We start from the raw sequence: 24,607 nt of genomic DNA, 5'->3' as shown, positions 1-24,607 counted from the left end.
TAGCCATTTGCAAAATGAACAGTTGATATCTATTTATTCCATGTCATAGTGCTGACAGGCCACTCTGTGCACTCTGAATTTTATAGACAATTTTTATTTTATTTTATTCACAAATAAGGAATGTTAATGTAAAGATCCTCACCCCTCTAAGCTAAAGATCTCTGCTTCTTTTTCTTTCCAGAAAGCAAAACTCCTGTTTATATACCTGCAGATCTCATCATTGCTAAAGGTGTCTAGTTCAAAGCATTTTCCAGGGGCAGAGTCTCCCTCCTCCAGAGAGATGCTTGGGACTCTTGTTTTGGGTATTGGTTTCAGATTTGTTTCCACTGGTGATCTTTTGATTTCCATGTTCACAGTTGGGTCCTTGTTATTACCAAAAAATTGCTTCTTAATATCCTCAAAACTGTCTTTCCAGCTTCTTTTGCCTGCAGCAATCTCATCAATCACTGCTTTGTGGAAGGCCCGCACTGTTTCCCACCGATGCCCACCCAAGTGGTCAAAAACTTCGAAGCAAAGGAGATGCCTAGCCTTACGTTCTTCTGGAGAGAGGTCCAGCTCTAGGATGTGGAAATAGCCGAGCATAAACAGGTCAAGAGTTAAGCTACTGTAGTCAATAGGCTCTCCATTGACATATGGCAGGAATTGTTCTGGAGAATAGATTGCATGCCGGTGATTGAGGCGCCTGATCTGTCGAGATGGTACAAGGGAGATGATGTCTTTCCAGTGACTGATCAGATTCTTGATAGTGTATCTCTGTTGAACTAAATGGCCAAGCCTGTTCATTTCCATCAAGGGCTTCTGCATTGGGGGCTGCTGTTTCTTGAGCTCTGCCATCACGTCTACCATTCCCATTTTCCCAGGCAGCTGGGTGTCAAGAGTCCTCCTGGCCATGAGTTTCAAGGAAGGCGTATAGGCAGATTTCTTCCAGTGACTGAGAAAAAGAAGCACAATGCGCTCTTTTCGGAGGTTGCTAGACTCTGCTGTTGAGACGCAAGAACCACTCACAGAGGAGGCTCCCTCACAGCTGATGCCAGAATCACTGGCATTCTCCGTGTCTCCAAACTCATGCTCCTCACAAACCAATTGCTTCTTGTTTTTACAGGTACCTAGAAACATTTGAGGGGATGACTCCTTGGCTGTCCCATGTTCCCAGGGCATGGGATTCAACCCTCGCTGCTCAAAAGCTTTGTCTTGTCTCCAAAGATCCTGCTTTTCAAAATTGCCCCTCAGATTCCTGACAGAGACACCACACTCCAGGATTTCTCTCTTGATAGTGCCACCTGAAATACACTTGGTCTTGCTTGACTTATGAGAATCCCTTACAACTGGCTTCTCGTTATCTGCTTTTTTCATGCCATTGACATTGGTGAGCAGCAAGGACATGCTTTTTACCAGTCCAGACACATGACTGCACCAGGCAGGGAGTTCCTGGCTGCCATCCTCTGAGCCCTGTTGCAGAAACTGACGGTTGACTGTGATATTGACGACGGGAGCAGGGAGAACAGTCTGCAGCTCCTCTGTCAAGCGTCCTAGCTCACTCTCATACTCCTGGCATTTCTTCTTCATCTGCAGTTTCTCAATCTGCTTCTCTAAGTACAGCAGGTCATCTTCAGTGAGTAATTCCCCAAAAGGGCCCAGGATGGCATTGTAAGACTGAGAATATTGCCAGTCATCCATCTCCAGTGGGCAACTTTCCTTGTTCTAGATGGGTGGGGGGCAGCAGGGAAGAAAGAAAGAAAGAAAGATTGCCATCAGTTAAATTCAAAGACATCACTTCAGGCCCCTTTCCTCAGCCTGCCAAAAATGAAGAGTCAGAGGAGTGATCAGCACATCACAGATTCATAGAAATTTAGGGCTGGAACAGATCTTGGGCATCAAGTCCTGGCCTCAGTCAGAACGAAGAATTTCATCTTGTCACAGAACTATTTACCATCAGCTACACTTATACCTTGGATATACAACTGTAAAGTGAGCCACCTGCCTGAGTGATTGAATATAGATGTACTTACTTACTTACTTACTTACTTACTTACTTACTTACTTACTTATGTGACCTGCCTTTTGTCTATCATGGAATCCAAAGCAACGTATTTATTTATTTTAGTTATTCATTCCATAAAATTTATATATTGCTTGACTATTAAAAAAAAACCCACCTCAGAGTGGTTTACAAAAAACTATTATTATTATTAATATTATTATTAATATTAAAAAAGAAATAAAGCAATAAAAATATCTGTAAAAGCAGTTAAAACAGCTATTTAAAATATTCAAAAAATAAATAAATAAATTCAGTGATAAAAACAGATTAAAATACATATCAGCATTCTACATATCTGTGTAGGCTTCTCTAAATAGCAGGCACCAAAGAGTACAGTGAAGATGTATACCTGATGTCAATACTACATGTTGTTCCTGGACAATCCCCCATCTAGGAACTGACCAGGTCCAAACCTACTAAGCATGGTGGTGGCCTTATGTGCCTTCAGACCAAACCATTCACATCTGTAATCTATAAAGTTGTGGCCTATTTGATCCCAAATTTACATTCACTGTCTTGTCTGGTTATTTATTGATCCGGGAGTCATGCAAAAGGAAGTGCTGGGAATTACTTTGAAATCCAAATTTCTTAGATCTTAGCAGAGCACATTTACAAAACATAGACAATGTGTATATTATTTGCCCGTCTGCTCTTAGGGCAACCTAATTGCAATAAAAATGGAGGCCAGCATGTGAACCAGGTAAGACAGTACAGTGACACATTTTCCTTCTATTGGCTCAATACAGTACCTTCCTGCCCATCCCTTCTTCAGATGCCAGCTGCGCCTGTAATTTCCTCACCATCACCTGCCGCTTCCACTCTGGAATTGAACAACCTTGCTCATCATGAGTAGGCACCAAGGCATCAATGTCCGATGTTCCTAGCTCATCCAGCATTGAGAGCAGTTTGCCTGGTACTGCAGCATCTGGCGTCTCTCTCTTCTCACCCTGCGGGGAGGACACCTAACTTGTTAGCGACTTTTAAGGAGTTTAAAGAAGAACAGATGCTCATGAATCTACCACAATTGATCCTCAAAACATTATGGCACGTATCTTCTCAGGAAGCCCAGAGTTATCAGAAGGGCTACCTACAGCAAAGCTGGAGAACCTGTGGCCCTCCAGATGTTGCTGGACTCCAATTCCCATAAGCCCCAGTCAGCCTGGCCAATGGCCACCTATGATGGGAGTTGTAGTCCACCTAAATCCAGAGGGTCGACAGGTTCCCTGTCCCTGTTGTAGAACATAAAGCTAATATATCTCCATTTGTGGGTTATTTTTATCCCTTCTGAAAGGATGTGTTTGGAGGCAGGTCAACCTAATGGCTAAATCTAGCAGGAAAAGAGAAAGAGAAATAAAATAAAGGAATTAGATGGAAGAGAACCGCAGGAGAGATCATGGGGATTATGAATATAAAACAGATGAGAGACAGAGAGGTGTAGATTACCATACAACATACAGAGCTTGAGAACAACGCTGTGATTCTCGCCTTCTGCAGAGATTTATTGATCTTCAGCTCGGGTATCAGTGATTTGTTTGATTCAGTGGGTTTCACCATGTTGAACGATTTTGAAGCTGGAAGAAAGACAAACACAGTGGAATCCTACAGTGATGCACCAAAATCCACACCGAGAGCTAGAATATTGAAAGCTTAAAACATTTCTGTTCTGCACCATAGAGAACAGGTTAATTTCCTTCCAAATTATGTAGACATCCACACAACAGTATTTGTCATGCCAGCAAAGCACGTAAACACAGGAGCATTGCACAATTACACCTACCCACCCCCATACAATATGAAGGGCAAACTAGACATGATGTGGGAGATCTCCCACGCTGTTGTTTTTAAAGAGCAAAGGAGTTACTGCAGGGGATCGTCCATCCCTTGACATGATTGAAATCACCTTCCACGGAAAGTTGCTCTTTGAGATATCCAATCTATTTTATTAGATATCATCCAATGTGTTTTAAACTAAACTTTATCAGGGACACTCTCAATCACAAGCAAACAAAGTTTTTTTTATCTCTGGAATGGACTCCATCTACCATCAGAGCCACCCAGCATGGTCAGGGATGATGAGAGATGTAGTTCAGTAAGAGCCAGAGGAGAGCATTTTGGCCACTTCATTGTACAGCTTTTGCCATATGCTGGAGATGATGATGATCATGAGTTTCCTCATATATACATGTGTACTCGAAGTGGGTACTCATATACACATCTTTACCCTGGCCTCTGACAGTTAAGGTCTCACCTTTTTTTGTGAGACTCACCTCTTGTTGAATTTCTACTGTTCTGTTCCATTTTTATGTGTTTTATCATTGATTTTATATTTGCATATTCTGTTGTTGTAACCTGCCCTGGGTACCTATGGTGGAGGGTGGGTAAGAAATCCTATAAATAAATAACTCCTACTCTAACATCTCTGTGGCAAATGGGATACTGATGTAGGTCTAGATGATACACATTCACTCCTGCCCTGGATTGTGAGAAGAAACAGTCTGCTTTGTGGCATAAACTGATTGGCCTTCCCACGACATCCCCTCCGCACTAGCCTTTTGCAGGTATTCAGAGAACATATCTAACACGCCGTATCTAACACTCTGTCTCCACAACCAACTCCCGTGTTTCTTTAAAAGGTCTAATGAGGTTTCTGCATACACGTAGGCTCTTTCTGAAAAACTGGGAACCCTGTAAGGCAGGTTCTCCTATTATGTAGGTCAAGTTTCAAGCTTTATATGAATGCTTTGAGGTCACTTAACATGTGAAAGAGTCTACTGAATTTCAGGGATGCTCAGGATTTATATTTGTCACAGGAAAGTTAATTGGGTGGCATTACTCACCAGTGCTACTAATATCTTTTTTCTGCATATTTGATGCAGCACTCATATCTGGTTGAAGAGGTCTCATTGGTTGCTGGATCTAAAAACACACAAGGGAAGATCAGAGATGTAATCTTCAAAAACTAAAAGCGGTTTTTCTGTCTCTCTGGCCTGGTTGGTTTTGTTGTTGGCATCCATCTGTCTTGAGAGACAATGGAGTGTGCCCCCAGGGGTGAGAGACTGGTAACTCTGCCTCCCATATTGATTTTGCTGTGTTAGCAGCACCAAAGTGACCCCTCCAGGGTGCAAGCCCAGGCAGTGTGTATGGACTGGTCCTGGGGTGCCCAGACGACAAGACCCACACCTTGGCCTCACTGATGTGGATCAAAGGAAAGCAGAGCAATATGTTTGGAAGTTCAAGCAGCTTAAAGGCATGGTAGAATCAAAGAGCCTTTGCCACCCTTGCAATGCACAAGAGAGGAGGCAACCAAATCCCTTTTTGGGAGGGTGTCCCACAATTTGGGTGCCAGTACCAAGAAGCCTGCTCCTCTGCCCCCACCAAGCACCACTCCAAAGTTGGCAGAACATGGAGCAGGGCCTCAAGATGTTGAACACTGTGTATGAGCAGGTTCATGTCTAGGCAAAGATCACTAGTTCACGAACAGGCTTCTAAGTACATGTCTGTGTACAGTGAGGTTTCTTTGGTTATCCATTGTGGACTATAGATAATAAGAGAGGAATCAGTACATCAGCCCCATGGAAACCATCCTGGAGGTTCTAAATACAAATGCTTCCTGCACATTTGCATCACTGTATTGCCGTTTCCCCTTCTAGTCAATCAGAGCATCAAGAATTGTAGAAGGTAGCAGAACAATTTGTGTAACCCTGTATGATCCTGAGGGAAAACTTTGGTGTACGGCGAGGGTGGTAGTGAGCAATATGGGATGCACAGCTTTCTGAATAAGAGCGCAATAGCACAAGTCGACTCATGGGGTCACGAAGAGTCGGACACGACTGAACGACTGAACAACAACAAGCACAAGTCAAGAGAAGAAAAAGAATAAACATTGAAAGGAATTGCAAAGCATAACTGAAGGACTCAGTTACATGGCGTGATAGAAAAAATCCAAAGCAATAACCTTACAGTTAATGAAGCTAAGATAGAAACAGTTACAGGTAGGTAGCCGTGTTGGTCTGCCATAGTCAAAACAAAACAAAAATAAAAATAAATCCTTCCAGTAGCACCTTAGAGACCAACTAAGTTTGTTCTTGGTATGAGCTTTCGTGTGCATGCACACTTCTTCAGATACCCCTCCTCACTCTCTCACTATATATCTGGTGACCTCTGTTTCAGTGTATCTGAAGAAGTGTGCATGCACACGAAAGCTCATACCAAGAACAAACTTAGTTGGTCTCTAAGGTGCTACTGGAAGAATTTTTTTTATTTTTTATTTTTATTTTGTTTTGACTAAGAGAGAAAGTTATTTATTGGCTTTACAACCTGATCCCATACTACATCTAAGATGCACTCCTGCCTACAAGCTAGCTGGCATCCTATCATTCAATCTACCATACTGTCATTCACTAAATTTGTGCTTAATTTTACTTTCTTCTGTTTGCAGTCCACTCTCTGGTTTGTGACTAGGCACAGAGAGAGTATGTATGGGGATCTGTTTTAGAGGACTGTGCTACTGGAAGAATTTTTTTTATTTTTTATTTTTATTTTGTTTTGACTAAGAGAGAAAGTTATTTATTGGCTTTACAACCTGATCCCATACTACATCTAAGATGCACTCCTGCCTACAAGCTAGCTGGCATCCTATCATTCAATCTACCATACTGTCATTCACTAAATTTGTGCTTAATTTTACTTTCTTCTGTTTGCAGTCCACTCTCTGGTTTGTGACTAGGCACAGAGAGAGTATGTATGGGGATCTGTTTTAGAGGACTGTGTACAGTTGTCAGGGGTGACCTGTGTCGGTATAAGTTTGCCATTGTATCCATGTCCATTGAATGGTTGTGCTATTTGCCCTTTACAGCTTGGTATTAGCATTAGTCTTATGCATTGAGTTAACATAAGGGCTGTCATCCAGTTAAAAACATTACATTATTATTATTATTATTACATTTATATGCCACCTTTTCTCCAAAGAGCTCAAGACACACTTATTTCCCCCTCCATTTTTATTCTCACAACAACCCTGTGAAGTAGGTTAGGCTGAGAGAGAGAGTGATGGGCCCAAGGTCACCCAGTGAACTTCATGGGCAAGTGAGGATTTGAACCCTAGTCTCCCAGGTCCTAATGCAGCACTCTAACCACTACACCACGCTGGCAAAGGTGCTTAGTTGATAATATTCTGCCTTTTAACAACCAATTGATTCATTTGCCTGGCATATATTTGCATACCACCAGGACCTCAATATAAAGGCACTAAAAGAGGTGAGAGATAACATGCTATTTCTACTTGTTACAATAAAACACTAGTACTTTTAATTCTTCAAAATATAAACAAGTGTGCCTTTAATTCTGAAGGCATTAGAATAAAAAGAATTAAAAGGCATTAGAATTAAATTAGTGATATGTTCAGCTAAATCAACAGAAACATGTGTTCTGATATTGAAACATTCCATCAGTGACACTGCAATTCAGAAAATCCATCGAAAACAAACATTGGACAGCACAGCTGGAGTTCAAGACATTAACATGCTATAGGTTTGTTCTGTATTTCTTGAATTGATACCGGAAGGCTAGATTTTAGATTGTTACACCACCACCCAAAGTGCTAACCCCCAACTCTACCACAACCAACAGGGGTCAACTTTGGTCTTTCAAATTTCAGTGGTGCTCTGTGTGAGCCCAAAATCGGGCATGCCCCCCTTCCGTTCTGCTGAATTCATAAGTCATAGTTGTGATGCCCTGCAGCACACCCTAGGCTCAATGCCCAGTGTGGCAGAACTGGTTGCACTGCCCTAAATTCTTCTCTGCCACTAGAGGGCCCCCATATTTTCCACTAGGCAGAAATGACAGGCAGAAATTTATGGAACTGCTCCAAAGATGTACATACCAGTTATTCACCTCCTGTCCTTTGTGGGGTCCATTTGGAACGGAAGGGAAAAGATGAACAAACGCTGCTCAGATTAGATCCAGCCCTTAGGGAGATCAGAATTTCATAACAAACCAGGGAATATTAATAACTACTCTTAAAAGGGGGAGAAACTGGAGAACCCACTCCTTCTAGAGGCAGCCAGAGACTGCATTGTGTGGCAAATGCCAGCAGGAGAAAGGGTGGAGGTCAGGGAGTCACAATTAGCATTGCATTAATATTTGAAGGCCGGGCATCAGGTGGCAACTGGCAAAGCAGCCCAAGGGGTCTAGAACCTTTAGCTGTAACCAGGAGACTGAACTGCCCGCGCCTTTCTCTCATTTCCATTCATTTTCTAAAATGTGTAAGTTTTGTACGGAAAGAGAGTGCTCAGGTGGGTTTAGTGGAGCCAACACACACACACACACACACACACACACACACACACACACGTCTCTTGCGGTCACTCTGAACACAAATGTCTGTTGGTAGCCAGCCCTAGAAGTCAGCAGGGTCAAGAAAACACTGAGGCCCAGAGGCTGACTGAATTGTTCCAGTCTCTGCAGGCACCCTGAGGAAAAAGAGTTGCTGAATTCTTCCATATTCCTCTGCAAAACCTTAAGATAAATCATGTTATGACTTTTTTAAAAAGCAAATAAACTTTAAAGCAGTCACATAGCACTGCAATTTTGATCACAGCAGCAGCACTGTGGAGAGAGTATTTGATTTTTGTTTTCCCTCATGCTGTTTTGTACATTTACATTGCTACCCCACAGCCCGAAGCTGCTATAAACTGTGCAGTTGGGTGGGAGGAGTACTTCTATCATGCCAGTTGTTTTTTAAAGCTGCAGAGCTAATGGCAGGTTCAGAGTAATTATTTCAGAAGAACAGCACAGAGAGAAAAAGGCTAAACGTCCCTTCTGCATCATCGCTTGGTTCAAAATGGGAGCCCTCTCAGTGACTTTAATTTAAAAATAAAAATAAAAAAGTTGAGAGATCTGACCATGCAATGCCCACGTCCTGTGTGGTATGGTCTTTACATGAATAACTTCTCTCATCAGATCAGCCTCCATACATTATATATGGATATAATGGATTGGCAGTGATAGATTACAAAAGTGTAATTTAAGTACGGGGTTAGAATAAAATAATGAACTATGAGACTAATGAACTCAGAGCTATTCGCAGAGTTCAGGGAGATAATTACTGCCCCCATCCAGCTAGCAGTTTTCAAGTGGATGAAGTTTTCAAGTGTTATTCTAAAATAACACTAAAATAACATTTGATCTATTAATCTGATTTTACTGCTCGCATTAAGCCCATCTCAAACTATTGGGGAATGTAAAAATGCAAAATGTCACATTAACACTAAATTAAAACAGGAGCAATTTGATGGCCATATGATAAAGAGCGTGCTTTGGGTTAACCTTCCAGCTCCGAGCATGACTAAGAAAGATGGCTTCCCCAGAAGAAGGCATTCTTAAGAAGGTTACAGAGAAGCTGGCACACTTCGCTCCTCTTGCAGCTGCCTCCCAAAAGGTTTCCCCTAACATTTACTGTAAGACATTGCACAAACGCAAGAAGTAATGGGCCCATGAAGGAACAAAGGTTGTGCTTGCAAGGAGGAAATTGGATCAAAGTATGTGTGTCAAAGGTGCTGAGAAGGACATGTAATTCTAACCAAGGATGTTAGTGAACAAAGCCTCTCTCAGCATAGGCAACTATGTACAGTGGTGCTAATTACAGGCAGAGAACAGAACACCAGCAAATGTCTACCACATAAAAAGCCAACGGCCTCTTAGCCAGGCACCATCTTATGCTCACAGTTGGTTGGGAAATATAGTTACAGTAATTTCATCCTAACACACTCTATATATTATGCGACTTTGGCTATGTACACATAAGGGATGGAGGAGAAATATGGTTCAGTTCATATTTGAAATCAAATTTATCAGATTCTCACTTTCTGAAACAATATGAGAACAGAAACACAGCCATCCTTCAAAATTCACAGTTATCCAAATTTTGTTATGTAGTTCTCCAACCAATGTTTAGAAAAATGCATATACTGTATTCAGGAAACAGGTGCATTGAAAATGAATATATTACAGTGGTACCTCGGTTTACAAACTTAATCTGTTCTGGAAGTCCGTTCTTAAACTGAAACCGGTCTTAAATCAAGGCACGCTTTCCCTAATGAGGCCTCCCGTTGCCAGTGCCCTTCCACCATTCGGATTCTGTTCTTAGACCAAGGTAAAGTTTGCAAACCGGGACACTACTTCCAGTTTTGCAGAGTTCATAAACCGAATCGTTCATAAACAGGACTGTTCTTAAACCGAGGTACCACTGTAGTGGAAATAAGATAGGAAAATCCAGAAATGTGGAGAATTGAACTAAGACTGGAAAATCTAGAAATGGAGAAGATTGAAATTTTCAAGTACTTCCATCCCTAGTATTTACATTTAGCAACAGTATTTCAATGATCATATCTTAGTTTATTAAGCCAAGATATGCACGAGTCTCTTGCCTAAGCCTTCTGTCTCTGCTTGCAATTAAATGTGGAAATGTGTATTGAACCATATATGTCCATTTTATACAAACTATGGTTTACCTGCTTTGAACAAAGCAGAATCTTATGTTCCAGAACTGGTAAACATTGTTTCCTGGACAGTAAGAAACTATGGTAACTTTGGGACTTCCTGGCTTAATCATGGCTTGTGCAAAAGGGGGAACAAAGGGGCTCCTCCAAACATGAGGAGCCGGGCCCCCTCAAAAAATACATGGGGTCCCTCGAAACTGCCTCAGCCTCTAGGAGTTGTCGCCTATGAATTATTACAGCATGAACAGAACTGGCTGCGCTCATCCATGAGTGAAGTTGTTTTAGTCTTTACCCCTCCCTCAGCCCATAAGGCTTGAGCAAGAGAGGTCCACAGGCCCTTGCGTCTCCAGAGTCCAGACCCACATGTGGGGGTCAGCACTGTGTTAATTAGTCATCGCCAAAGAGTGTTCTGGAGAGATTCTTTCCCCCCATTAATATTTTAATGGGAAACTGAGTGATGGGAAGGGGTTCTGGTTTCAAAAGTTCCCATTCCAAATCTCGGGCTATGGCAAGGATTTACTATGCTTTGTTCGGTGAAACCTAAGAGCTTGATTAGGATTTCAGAGCCAGCTTCTCAAGTTAGCCACAGTACCATTCTGATGCCCCATGGTGCTTCTCTCTCGCTGCTGAAGAGTCTCAGCCATGGAAACTCGCCTCTGCCCTACTGAAGGTTCTCACTCAGCAGCCTCTGAACTCCTCCATCAGACCCTTCTTATCTCATCTCACCATCAGTTGCTGGCTAATTGCTGTCTAGTATCCATGTCCTCACACTGGCAGAGGAATCCAGGAGGCTCTTCAACATGCTTGCCCACTTGTTGCCCTGTGCTAGGGACATAAATAGGTGAAAATTTTCCACTCTGCTCAACAGCATGCCAAAAATAGCTGCAAAGGCAAGAGGAGCACAGAATGAATTCCATCAGGGCTGTAGAAGGGAGCCAACCACTTGTTTCAGAGCAGAGATTGTGGAAACCCAATGACATAACTTCCTAATATTTGTCTGGCACACGGCAATTGGTGAGATAGGGCGGTAAATTTATGTGGATTGAATGGGTATGAGGCAAACAGATCTAAGGATTCAGAGGGGATGGGCTCAGTGACTAATTAGTCACCCAGTGACTAATATATCTAACAAACAGAGCCTGCTATGCAAAGTTACAGCATACTGTGCTCAGTGTTCCAGCCAGTCAACCAGCCATACCTTCGTTCAGGATACTCCATTTCCCCACCCTGCCACTGCCCACCTGCTTCAAGGAGTGCTTGTAGCTCAGAAGACCACTCGACAAGTGAACCCAAACACTGCACCAGGCAACAAAGAAAAGAAACAGACCATCTTGCTCCTGGCAAGCTGGAACATCAGGAATATATGCCGTGGCTTGTCCACTGACCTGCTGCAGGTTAACGACTCATGGAAGTCAGCTTTCAATGACCATTTGCTGAAAATGCTCAATACTCACACTGCAAATTTTTTTAGAGTAATGTTTTGAGAAGGTTTCTGCTTTGATTTTTAACAAGGGATACAGAATATTTTGGAAGCCTGGATAATTTACCTTTCTTGTGTGGTAGTCTTCTGCCTTGTGGTGACATATCCAGCTCACTGGGCAAACAGTACAGAAGCCTCTGTCTCCAGTGACTCACATGAACACTAAGACTTGTACATGATCAAAATATAATGTTTAGATTACCAGCTTCTCTGCTTCCTGTAGGTAACATGCACACTGCCTGTGTCCGTTGTATTCTGCCAGGTCTCGCGCAGTGTAACCATCCCTGTCATGGATGCCTGGATCTATTTGGTGGGAGATCAGGGTTTGACAGCACTGCAAATAAATGCACAAACAACCACCATCACCCTAATCAGTACAATCAATTTATGAGCAAGTAAGGGAATCATGAATGCAACAGGGGCTTTTTCTTCAGGTTTTTTTTTGGGGGGGGGCAGTGCAACTGTCACAGCTGGACAATAATGTTCATAAGTCAAATAATAGTCTAATAAATCAATAATTATTCAAGCTAAGCATTTTGCATCAACTGAAGAAGGTAGGCTGACATTGCTTAAAAACCCATTCCCACTGAACTCCATCATTTGTTCATTTTGGCCTTCCATTTAAAAAATCCTCCCTACGCTGTTTAAACACTATGGATGCTGGATTGATGCAAACAAAAGATGCATGAGCTGATTGTTTAAACAGCCAGGTGTGGGCTACTCTGAATCTGTTAAGTAACCACACGGATGGTTTCCTGGGAGGCAGGTGGGGGAGGGGAGAGTAAATGTTTGGGGAAACCAATGCTTTTTTCTGGTGGAAAGCACCACAACACAGTTCCAGGTATTTTTCCTATTATTATTATTATTATTATTATTATTATTATTATTATTATTATTATTATTTCAAATCCTCCTCTCAACCACATAGGAGAGGGGAGTGATGGTCATGATCAACCATGGCTGAACACACTGTGTGAGTACACACCGCCGTGCCATCAACTGAGTTCTGATCCAATACTCATTTCCCTCGCTACATGGTATCACCAAATACCTCGAGATGCCCATTCTCAGCTGCATCATGGAGTGGGGTTCCTCCCCAATGGTCCAGCACCAAGTTAGCTCCCATAAGGAGGAGTCTGTCAACAATTGCAGTATGTCCTTCTCTGGCAGCAAAATGGAGTGCAGTGGCTCCTTCTGCATCCTGTGCTGTGAGGCCGAGATCAGTGAAGGTAACCTACATGAAGGGGGGGAGGAGGATTACATAGGAGTCAAAGCCAAATGTTTGGTTTTTTTAAGATGAGCTGTTGTTTTTTCATCCACGTATTTCTGCAGCTGCCTTGGGTACTTTAGTGCAGAAAGCAGAGGGAATTTTGCAAACAGATAAATAGCGTGGAAGCACCCTCCATTTCTGCAATTTGTTTTCTATATACACTGCATGCCATATGTACCACAGAACTATGCCTGACATGGGGGGGTGTTAGAAATTAACGGAGCTAAGACTGCATACCTTTTATATTAAATAAAGAAGGATGTACAAGGGCAATTAAACCTTTTGGTGGAAGACCTCTCTATTCTGGAAGTTTCTGATTATTAAAGGTATGAGTGGCAATCAAATTAGTTAACAATGCAGCATTTAAGAACATGTATGATAAAAAAGGAATATTGAGCTCCATGGCTGGCATATGACTGCAGAACAATCTACAGTGGACAAAATGATGTCATGGGTTGGTTCACATAATATACTCCCGTTGCTAAAATGTAAATGTTTCTTGCTTATCTGGATTTGAAGATTGAAAAAAATACTGGTTTATGGAAGACAGAATGGTTGGATGTTAATGAGTAAATATTATATTTAGCTGCAGGACAGAGAATCAGAAGTCTGTTATCTTTCTTCTCTCTCTCTTTCTTCCCTTTCTTTCTTATACTCTTTCTGCCTCTGTTCTTTTTTATATTAAGTATTTCATTATAAAAAGATAGTTCATAATGGGTATGCATTTTTGTATATCTTTGGACAAGTATCAATGAATTTATTTATTTTTTAAGGAAAGGAAAAAAGTGGGGTTGTGTGTGACTGTCCCAATAACATAATGAACAGAAAACATAATGAATGTGCAATAAAAAAGAATTATGGAGGGGCCTTCAGTGACACAGTTATCCAGAGGAGCATATTCATATTCTTGTCAAGAAATGACACTTGCTACCTAAAATGTAAAAGTACAGGTTTACCAGCCAGACGACAACAGCGTAGTGACCACTACAGGCAGCTGCGTGGAGCACTGTCATGCCATCATGTGCTCTCAGGTGCACATCAGCCTCACAGTCCTTCACCAGGAACTGGACGATGTGCAGGTGGCCCTCCTGGCAGGCAAGATACAGCGGGGTAGCTCCACTCTGAGTTTGCTTGTTCACGCAACTGTTGGAGGAGAGGAATTATGCCAATATTAGAAGTGATGGGGATTGAGAATTCATTGCCTCTGTGTGATACTTACATAGTTCCTTATTTAATGTATTTTTGCATGTACACAGGCACATTCCCAGAGTGACACATTGAATTTATATATATCATGAAGCTGTCAGAGGCACAGATTCTCTGCCAGGTCAAAGGTGACAAACCAAAAGCCCAGGTAATGAGGGCATCTGAGAGCAAGGCTGAAGGCTGTATTTGAAAGGTAGAGATTGAGGAGCCGGATGTCTTATAGCAGAACTTTCCCTGTATTTTGAGGTTTTTCAGGAGAAATAACTGGTTGAGGACACTGGGGAAAATACTCTAACATGAAAGCAAAGGGGAGCACCTGATGGAAATGGGGGATTGGAAAATTGAAAAGCTATATAAAAAGAGAGAACTTCCCAAATGCAACAAAGCCCCAAAGCTGTGAGAAATGTACCTGGCATCAGGTATAGTATATGGTGTACCTGTTGACACAAGTTATAAAGGAGTGGAAGTGGAGGCAGCAGCAGCAATAGTGGTATCAACAGAAATAGCAGCAGCAGGAGCTGCAGCACAATGGGGGGTAGCAGCAAAAATGTAACTTAATTAACAACAACAACAATTTATTTATTTATTGCATTAGCCATATGGCCATAGCACATTGTGAGAGACCAGGCAGTGACCTGTCGCGATTATACATAGAATACTACGAATACAGTTAGAACGTTAAGTATAAAATCATGCTGAGTAATACAGATGAGATAAAGAGCAGTAACAGGGCATGTCGACTGTGTCTATGGCAGGAAGTTACATAGAACTAGGGCTGAGGTAAGTTAGCCAAAAAGGTGGCCCTGAGTTTCAAGGCCTGTAGTTTGTAGATGGCCACTCCATGTGATATCAGTGGGTTGGCATCTGCCAGTAAGTATTTCATGTGGTCATCGTCCCGGGCGATGATCGGTGGGATAAAAAGGAAAGGCCTGGGTCTTACTGAAACATATATTGGACAGTAGAAGAAAAAATGAATAAAGTCCTCTATCTTTCCCTTGTTGCATGGGCAGAGTCGTAGTTCCAAAGGAGTATTGGAACTTAATTATAATGCAGAAATAGAGGTTTGGGACAAAAAAAAAATGCAAACAAAATACCTTGTTGTCAAATTGGAATCCTACAATTAATCAAGAGGACTTAGTATTTTGGGGGAAATAGCGCACGCAAAAAATGCATATTGAATTAAATGCGAGAGCGCTCATGTGTATAAAGTGCAACAGCTAATGTTGCAATAGGGAGACCCAGGTTCATATCTCCACTCTACCATGAAACTCACCAGGTGATTTTGGGCCTGTCATTCCTTCTAAACCAAACCTACCTCACAAGTTTATTGTGAAAATAAAATTAGGTTGTCTGGGGGGGAGAGGAGAGAACCATGTTTGCTGCCCTGAGCATCTTGAAAAAAGAGTGGGACAAATTGTAATAACTAAATAACAGTTTCCGGATTCATGTAGATATTTTTTTTTATTCTAAAAACATTTTAACCCTTTAAAAGCAAGAAGTGAAGGAAACAGATTGGAAGCAGTTCACCTATTTACTCTAGGTGTTTTATAGTGGACTTCAGTCATTGTCATTACCAGCAGAGGGCAACCATGTTTATTTTATATCACTCTCCTCTTGCCTCCTGGATAAGGGCTGAGGGGGTGTAGGATTCCTGGCTGCATTTATTAAAAAAGCTTCTTTGTACAAGGGGTGTGCTGTTGACTCTTAAGGCATTTTTCAGGATTTCAAAGTGGCTCTTACTTCAATAGCTGTTAATGCAAAGGACAATTGCTCTTGGCCAGAATGCTTCATTATAAATGCTTCCTCACCACTTTCTCCGCCACAGCAACAACAATCAGGTGGTAAATGCTTAGAGTGATCTAAGCCTTCCATCTGATAATGGCCTAGGCCAGCCTTCCTATCGCCTCTCAGTGAGCTTCCCTCCCTCTGACCTGTCTTCTGTAGCCAATATTTCATAGTACCAGGGCCAGCCCAAGACATTTTGCTGCCTAAGGCACAGCAGCAAATATTCACTATGCCCTGCCAGTAAACAAGGTGCATGGCCTGTCATGTTATTCTCGCACCTGAGGTAGAAAATCCCACAAGCCTCTCTCCCCTCCCTGGCAGTAAAAAAATACTAGAATAATAAATAAGTAACAAATGTTTGCTCTTTCATGACGCCTACAATAAACTGCCTAAGGTAGTTGCCTCACTCTGCCTAATTAAGGGCAAGGCCTTATATATTGTTACTGTAAAAGGGAAAAGACACACAGAGAGAGTAGAGATAGGGGAATCTGTCGATTTCAGTTTCTCTTAGTTTGTTCCCCCACCCCACCACTTAGATTTTAAATTCATTTCTTGAAAAATTTCACACTGGTTTGCGAATTTCTTTTTCTTTAAAGTCATTGTGGAAATTCGTTAGCATTCAAGGGCACATTTGTCCTTTTCTACACATCTTTATATGCTATTTTGCCTATCTACACATTTTTACAAAGCAATTTCTTCTAACAGCATGAATTTGTGTATGTCATGTTTACTAATACATGCATTTTAACACACACACTAGCCTATCTAATTCCTCCTCCATCCCTAAGAGTGAGTATAAAAAAGTTTCTCACAATGTATTCAGCCTTTGGGGCAAACAAGCCAATCATAAATATTGACCCCAATAGCTTTAGTGCACTCCACAGCCTGCTCAACTGTGCTTTGATGGGTTGTTCTACATTTTCCTCTCCCTTAGCTCTGCCTTTCCCAGCATTTTTGCTCCTCATGTTTCCTCAAGAAGAAGCAGAGTAAACAGCTGAGGGAGTCTAGTGATACTAACAGATAACAAGCCTTTGGGGGCTCTGTGTGAAAGATGAGCTTGAGGGAATTGTAACTACACACAAGGGCTGTAGGGGGCAACAGCCTTCTGGAAATGAGGAATCTGACCCTTTGGGAATATCTATCAGAGACATATTGGAAAATCCACCCAAACAATAAGCACATCAGAAAGACATTGACTGGGCAGCAATAGCCTCAAGCATAACAAGAACACATTGCTTTGTACTTACGCATTTAAGTCTAGATCATTTCTTTTGTAATACTGAATTTATTCTATTTGCTGAATTGTTGATCTTTCTCTTCTTTGAATTTAGTGATACATTTTATTAATGGTTTTCTCCCCCAACCTTCACCAACCAATGTTTTGTATATGATAATAAGTGGGTGTTTGCTGTAGGCTGCTCTGGGCACAGCTCTCTGTGGAAAGGTGGCAGATAAACACAAAGAATCAGATGCCCCTCATACAGGACCTGTTTCTCTGAGTGGGGTCACATCCCACTGAAAGAAGGGAATGGAAAGAGCTCCTAGATAGAATTCTTAGAATTCTGAATGCCTTTAGGCAAGAGAAGAAGGCACCTGCTTTGAGTGCATAAGGTCCCAATGTCAAACTCTGGAATCTCTAGTGAAGTTGCTCAGGTAGAAGCAGGTGATAGAAAATACCTCTCTTGCCTGAGATCCTAGAGAGGAGTCAGAGTAGACACTGCTGGGCCAAATGGACAAATAGTCTGACCCGATATAAGACTAGGGTGCTAGGGTGGCCATGTGTCCTTGACCAAGGAGAGAAGATTCCCTGGTCCAAGATAAAGAACCATAAGGAGAGTAGGAGGAGGGAACTTGATGCTTCCCATCAGCTGCTAGTGCCTGGACAGCAGACTCACAGGGACATGTCTCCAAACAAAGCATGGCCTTCCCCACTACAGTGAGATGCATTGTGTTTCTATGTACGTTGTAGTAATTATGTCTAGATTTGTATCTAAGTATATTAAATTTGCACACAGAGATGCCATGCAAAAATATGTCATAAGGACCACCTTATAACAGCTCCCTATGTTTCCACAACTTGCATTGCTAATCTTTCATATCTGTCATTATTGCACTGTACAGCTTCTGCATGGCTTTGCAGAATGAATGAGAATATATATGGAGGGAGGGAGGGAGGAAAAGATGCTGGGCTATAGTAGATGAGGGAAGAGATTAAAAGCACTCAGGCAGATGGTTATGAGGTGTCTGCCTTTGGAAACACAATCCACTTCAGCAAAGATCTTAAGCGCCTGCCTTCTGTCCTGTCAACAAACAAACATAGAGCGGACTTCCGGCGGCGACGCAATCGCCGGGTGGTCGAGGGCTGCTTCGGGTCCGAAGCGCCCGGTCCATCCCGGGGGTTAGGAGCCGCGCTACCGCAGCGCGCGGCTCCGGTTGGGGTGCGGGAAGAGCGTCCCGCACCCTGGGCTCCCCGGCTGCGCCCGCGGAGGCTCCGAACCCTTCCCTTGCCCCCCCTGTAAAGGGGGAGTGGGGGTGAAGGGACAACGGAGCCGGGCTTACGGGGACATGCCCCAACCGGGATGTAAATGCGGCGGCAAAGCCCGCGGTGAGCGTCTAAGTTCTACCTGTGAAGAATGGAGCTAAAGGAACCCGGTGGTCGTGAGTAAATAATCTTGGCAGAAATCGTGTTTTTGGAACGATCCGGGGGGAAGGAGAAAGGCAGCCTGCCTCCCTCCCTTCGAGCCTAAGAAATTAACCAATTTGAGGGATTGCTGCCACAAAACTGGTTACAAAGTATTTAAAATCGATACATGAGACTGGCAAACTTTTTTCTTGGGAAGCTAACTAGCGGAAAATATCTCCATATAAAGTTGCAGTGTTTGCGCTCCAGCTTAGGAAAATGGCGACGAACAAAGAGACAGGGGAAGAAATATGATACCCATTTCCTCCTCCTCTGCCAGTATGTTGGGTTTCGTCCTTGAACTGGTATTGAACTCTGGACTAACAGATGAACAAAGGCTCACTGCCCTGAATGTGGAATTACTTTATAGAAAAGTCAAAGTCTTGTGTGGGGGTCTGAAATGGAACCAACTGCCACAGAGGAGGCTTACAAAACTTTTGACACTTTGGAAGAAAGTCTTGCCAAAGAGCTGAGAGGGTGGATGGAAAGATGGAAAGAAATGAGTGAGCTACTTCGGAGAAGAAATTCGCTCTTTGGGGGTGGCAGCCCCAAGGCGATGTCAAGATTTGTTATATCCAGTCCCCGAGGTGTGAGCTCGGGGGCCAGGGACAGAGAATTAAGGTATTTACAAGAAGAAAAGGAATGTTACAAAGAACCGGAGAAGCTGAGAGAGGAAGAGATGGATACCTCGGAGCTCGTGGCAAGGAGAGTTTTGGACTGTGCCCGGATCTGTGGACGTTTGGAGAGGGAAGCTGCAAGGAAGTTCAGTGCTGATGCCATCAGGAGAAGAATAATGGACAGAGGGGGTGTGGGGTGAAGCATTAAGTAAAATCTAAAGCAATCTGTTATGGTATTTTGAAATCGGAGGGTGAACACTGTCAACAATAGTTTGTTTTATTATTTGTTTGAACATGAAAGGAGATATTTCAAGTTTTTATGTTATAAGCAGCAGTTTAAAGGATAGAAGAGATAGATTTGATGAGGATGATTTGTGAGGATTTATGAGGATGTAGTATAAATAAAGTTAATTTAAGTGGTTAAAGTTTATAGATTAAGACGATTAAGATTAAGATGAAGATTAAGATGAATGTTTTACTTTATATATATAATTAAGATTAATTTTTTAAATGAAGAGGTTAAAAAGTAGATTGTGGATATAAACTCGAAGGTGAAAAGGCAGGGGAAGTCAACTGTCAAGATTGGAAAAAGAAATTTTTTTTTTTTTTGAGATGTCTAATTAAGAAGAAAAATCATGGCAATTTTTGTATTAGATGTGTAATTGTATTTGTTTTGTATGTGTATAAATGTAGGTGTGGTTAAGGTTGTATGTTGTTATAAGTAAAAATGTCAATAAATTCTTATTAAAAAAAAAAAAAAAAACAAACATAGAGCATCTGGGAAATGCTGTGGCATGGAAACAAAACACTAAGGAAAACTCTACGCTGGTAGGCTAACTTAGCTGTGTACTCTCAGAACTCTGAAAATGGTCGCTGTGAGCTGCTTTTTCCTCCATACAAGCTGTCCCACTGTACGGTTGCAGGAAGAAAGTCCAGCACAAAGAGCAAGTACACCGGTATGCTCTGCCCTGGAAAGCGTTTCCCCTGATCGCAGCATGTTCCATGATCACAGAACAATAACAGCACCAGAAAGCACAGTTGCAATTGTAGAAGTCATGCAAAAACATACCCAGCTTTTGTGCCCTTCCCAGAGGTTGTTGGACTACCCCTCCCATCAGCCCTGACCACATGAATGGCCCAGGAGGGGTGTGCTGCTATCATAGTCAGCTACACTGATTTCATTTTACTGAATAATTTTTATATCAACAGTGTGTGTTCTCTAGACCACACATGCTGTCAGTAGCACAGCTACTCTGCTCAATGATTGTATTGGCGTGCATTTGTTCCTTAGATGACTGTGAGTAGTATTACTTCAAAATGTGGTTATCCAGCCCTGCTGTGCTTGGGAGCCCTCCTCTGAGTGGAATCCTAGACTTCTGCTCCCAAGTCCTGTCTTGAAAACATCACTGCAAGCAGCAGAAAGAGGTGGTAAATGTAGGACTGCTCTGGGGCAAACATAGAAAAAAATGTCCCCATGCACTGCATGTGCATAATGCAGGCCTGAGTGACAGCTCCAAGTGGGGAAACAGTGCCTTGCAGTGCTGCAAATGGGCTGCCCTCTGAATATCAGTATACTGTGCTTTTACCTACCTGTGGTCCACAGCAACCAGCAGTTTGAGGCAAGTGAGATCACCCTTAGCTGCTGCATAATGAGCTGGCACGGCACCTTCCCTTGTCTTCATCGCAGTGTCAAAGCCTGCCTGGACCAGCCACTCAATGGCCTCTGGATGTCCAAAGCGAGCAGCTAAGTGGAGGGGAGAAGCCCCTGAAGCATCTTGCTCCTATGGAGAGGGGAAGAAACAGTTCAGGAGTAGTGGTTAATTCTTCCCCACCCACTCTCACTCCTTAACATCAATCTCATGACCGCTTTGTGACCCAGAGACCACTTGAAACAGCCTCCTCTGGGGGGTGTTGAAACAGGCCCACTTACCCATTTACCAAACTTAATGAGGTGGAATATTTATTGATGCACTATATAAATGTAATAAGTAACAATAGTGCGTCATGACCCAGAGACCATGCACTGTGTGTTGGACTTGGAGGATGATGAGATCCTGCATCTTTCTAGGGTTTACATGCAAAAGGTCCCAGGTTCAAACCCTGTCATCTCTGGGAAGAGTTGAGAAAGACCTCTGGCCTGAAAGAATCACTCCCAGTCTGCGTGGACAGTATTGATCTGTTTCAGTTTGGGCAGCTTCTTACGTTCCTCCATTAGCAAGCTGCTGCACTCATGATCAGCCATTTCGTTAGAATACAACAGAAGTTAAAGTATACTGAGGGTTTGGGAAATGGTAGTGTTAGTGTGAATATGGCCTGGAAACGATGTAAATAGTTTGTATAGAAGAAGGCAACTGTAGTACTGTACAAATGAATGTATTTTGTTTTTTTAAAAAAACATAGAGGGGTATAGGTGGGGCAAAAGGAAACATGACTTCAGTCAACTATTCTCAATCCAACGTCTCCCTAGAGAGCAAGTAATGAGGTGATAGTTTCAGTGTGTTGCCTTTTTGTGAGCCTGCCTCTAGCTAGAACCATTAAAGAGCCAATGTAGCATAGTGGTTAGAGTGTTGGTCTATGGTCTGGGAGACCAGGGTTCAAATCCCCACTGAGTCAAGAAACTCACTGGGTGACCTCAGACCTAAATTACATCGCAGGGTTGCTGTGAGGATAAAATAGGGGAAACCATGTATGCTGCCACTTTGAGCTCCTGGGAGGAAAAGTGGGATAGAAATCTTGATAAATAAGTAAAGCAGCTAAATCAGGCTATGTCTTTATATGTTCGTACTTGTGTTGTATGTTCTCATCCTGAAGGTGATCAGGATATCCCAACAAAAACTGCCTCAGCTGGCCTGTCAAAAGATCCAGGAACCCAGAATGATTTTAAGCTACAGGCAATTCTCACTTTGTGCAGGGGTTACGTTCTGGACCCCTGTACGCATTGGCAGGGCCTGCGTAAAGCGTTCCACCCCTTTTGGGTACGTTTTTAGGTCACTTCCGGGTTCAGTGCCATGCATGCATGTGCAATCGGATACACATGAATTGGCCATTGCCTGTATTTTCACTCATTTATGTCCACATGTTCATTAAACAAGTGGAGGAGGGAGAGGGGCCATGTCCACAGGATATGGCACTGATGGCATGCATTCACCTGAATGAGTGTAGGCAGCCCTCAGGCACAGCCCTGCTGACCCCCTCCATGCATTCCTTGGATGAGTGAATGAGATTTTAATACAGTGTTCCTATGCGGAGACATCTGGAAGCAGTAATTATTATTAGAAAGACAAACACCAGCTTTTCTGAGAGTTATTGCAGTGTTATACTTTCATTTGCATCCTTTGCTAGCATATGCCCATGACACTATGTTTATCAAAAAGCCAATTCCCAAAAATCCATTGTTACAGAGAAACAAAACTCAGAGTCGGCTGCACAGACAAGGAGCTTGATTTTAAATAGCTGGGGCAAGAGGGGCAGGGAGCAAGTTAATGCTCCACCCCAATGATGTCCCCAAGCACACTTGTTTGCTTTCTCCATGTGGGAGTAGGGCAAGTGCTGCACTTGGGGGACATTGCCATGGGGTCAAAATTCGCCCTTTCCCATTAACACTTCATGATCCAGCACTCAGTGACAAATATCCTGCGGGAGATACAATGGTAGCCCTGTATCGGGAAGTTTTTAATTTTTGATGTTTTATTATGTATCATTTATATGCTGTAAGCCTAATAATAATAATAATAATAATAATAATAATAATAATAATAATGATAATAAATGTGTCTCCATGAAGAGCATATACTGAACTCACTTCAAACTTTCAGCAATGAACAAGCCCACTTTAAACACAACACCCACCACAAAGAAGGACTTGCTAAACACCACAGTCTCCCTTGGACAAGAAGAGTTAAATGCTGTTGGTAGTCCAGCAAGGGTTATTTGTAGACAGGGGGTGCTGGCACTCTCTGCCACCCAAGTCTAATCTAAGAGCAGCAACCTGTGTAAAAACACTGGGTGGTATTCAATGCTGCTCCTACTCAGGGTAGACCTATTGTCGTTAATGGACATTACTAACTTACCTTAATTGAGCCCGGTAGGGAAACTTACTGAATACCACTCATGGCAAATATGTCTAGTTGCAACCAGCGTTCTACCTTGCTCCCGCTGTTTAGATCCCAGTTTGTCAGACCCCTTACCTGCATGCTGTAGCCTCCATCTTTGATCAGCCACTTCAGCTCAGCCAAGTTGCCCATGGCTGCTGCATCATGTGCTGGGGTTGCACCATTGTTTGCTCTCTGATTCCCAGGAAGCTTTGCTTGCAGTACCAGGAACTTGAGGCACTCCAGCCTGCCTGCTCGTGACGCATGATGCACCAGGCCTGCTCCCAAGTAGTCAGTGATGTTCTGGTCCAGAGTACCATCGATGTGCAGCTGCTCCAACATAGGCAAGTCTCCTTCCTTGGCAGCTAAAATAGCCCTTTGGTCTCCCATCTCTGGGAGCCTTGCTGTTGTCTTCACTGGAAGGTCCCACTTTCTCGGAGTCTCTTGTTTTATGTACCAGCCAGGTGGTATGTGTCTCTGGTTACCGGGTAAGGTGCTGTAGAAAGCATATGTACTGCAGGGTTTTGTTTTTTTTAAGAAGGGGCACACGGCCAGTGAGAGAGAACAGCTAAAAGCTCCTGGCAGAATCAGGGATGTTTTTAACTCTTCTTCCGCTTGTGGTGCTGAATCCTGAATTGTTATAAAGAGTGGCGTGATAAAATGTAAAGTAAGCTTGGTGTTCATTTGAAAAATACAGGTCAGGCTTTCAGGAGCAACAGCTCTATGATGCAATTAGCATGTGTTTCAGTTCCTACTGTGTTTTTCTGCATTGACTGATAAAACACAGAAAATAAGCTGTGAGATGGTTTAGGAGTTAGATTCAAATTTGTAAAAACCACAGCTGTAAACAGGAAAGCTAATATTTCCCCTATAATTGTGATGTACGTGTCTCTAGTATGGTGTAGCTGATTTCTGTTCAAATAACGGAAATTCCAAAGA

General features: G+C 42.6%; 1 protein-coding gene across 1 annotated transcript; it reads right to left on the bottom strand.

Moving 5' to 3' along the window:
* Positions 1–110: 110 nt before the first annotated feature.
* Positions 111–24,607, bottom strand: ESPNL (espin like). The gene is made up of 10 exons (XM_033148167.1): positions 23,765–24,607; positions 21,168–21,358; positions 14,246–14,432; positions 13,071–13,253; positions 12,222–12,353; positions 4,879–4,957; positions 4,697–4,743; positions 3,497–3,640; positions 2,791–2,988; positions 111–1,701 (listed from the first exon to the last, which is right to left on the bottom strand). The coding sequence occupies exons 1-10, from the start codon at positions 24,350–24,352 to the stop codon at positions 139–141; spliced, it is 3,312 nt and encodes a 1,103-aa protein (XP_033004058.1). The 5' UTR covers positions 24,353–24,607; the 3' UTR covers positions 111–138.

This window comes from Lacerta agilis, chromosome 5 (genome assembly GCF_009819535.1).
Source record: "Lacerta agilis isolate rLacAgi1 chromosome 5, rLacAgi1.pri, whole genome shotgun sequence".
Taxonomy (NCBI): Eukaryota; Metazoa; Chordata; class Lepidosauria; order Squamata; family Lacertidae; genus Lacerta; species Lacerta agilis.
The sequence above is the reverse complement of the archived record's forward strand: the minus strand, read 5'-3'. Positions and strand labels throughout refer to the sequence as shown.

Bases quoted from the DNA above. Each gene is read 5' to 3' on its own strand.
- ESPNL (XM_033148167.1), bottom strand. From the start codon at position 24,352: ATGAACACCAAGCTTACTTTACATTTTATCACGCCACTCTTTATAACA. The intron at 13,254-14,245 runs GTAAACCTGTAC...CCCTTCATGTAG, and splicing joins ACGCTGTTGTCGTCTGGCTG to GTTACCTTCACTGATCTCGG. The intron at 1,702-2,790 runs GTACTGTATTGA...CCACCCATCTAG, and splicing joins AAGAAGGGATGGGCAGGAAG to AACAAGGAAAGTTGCCCACT.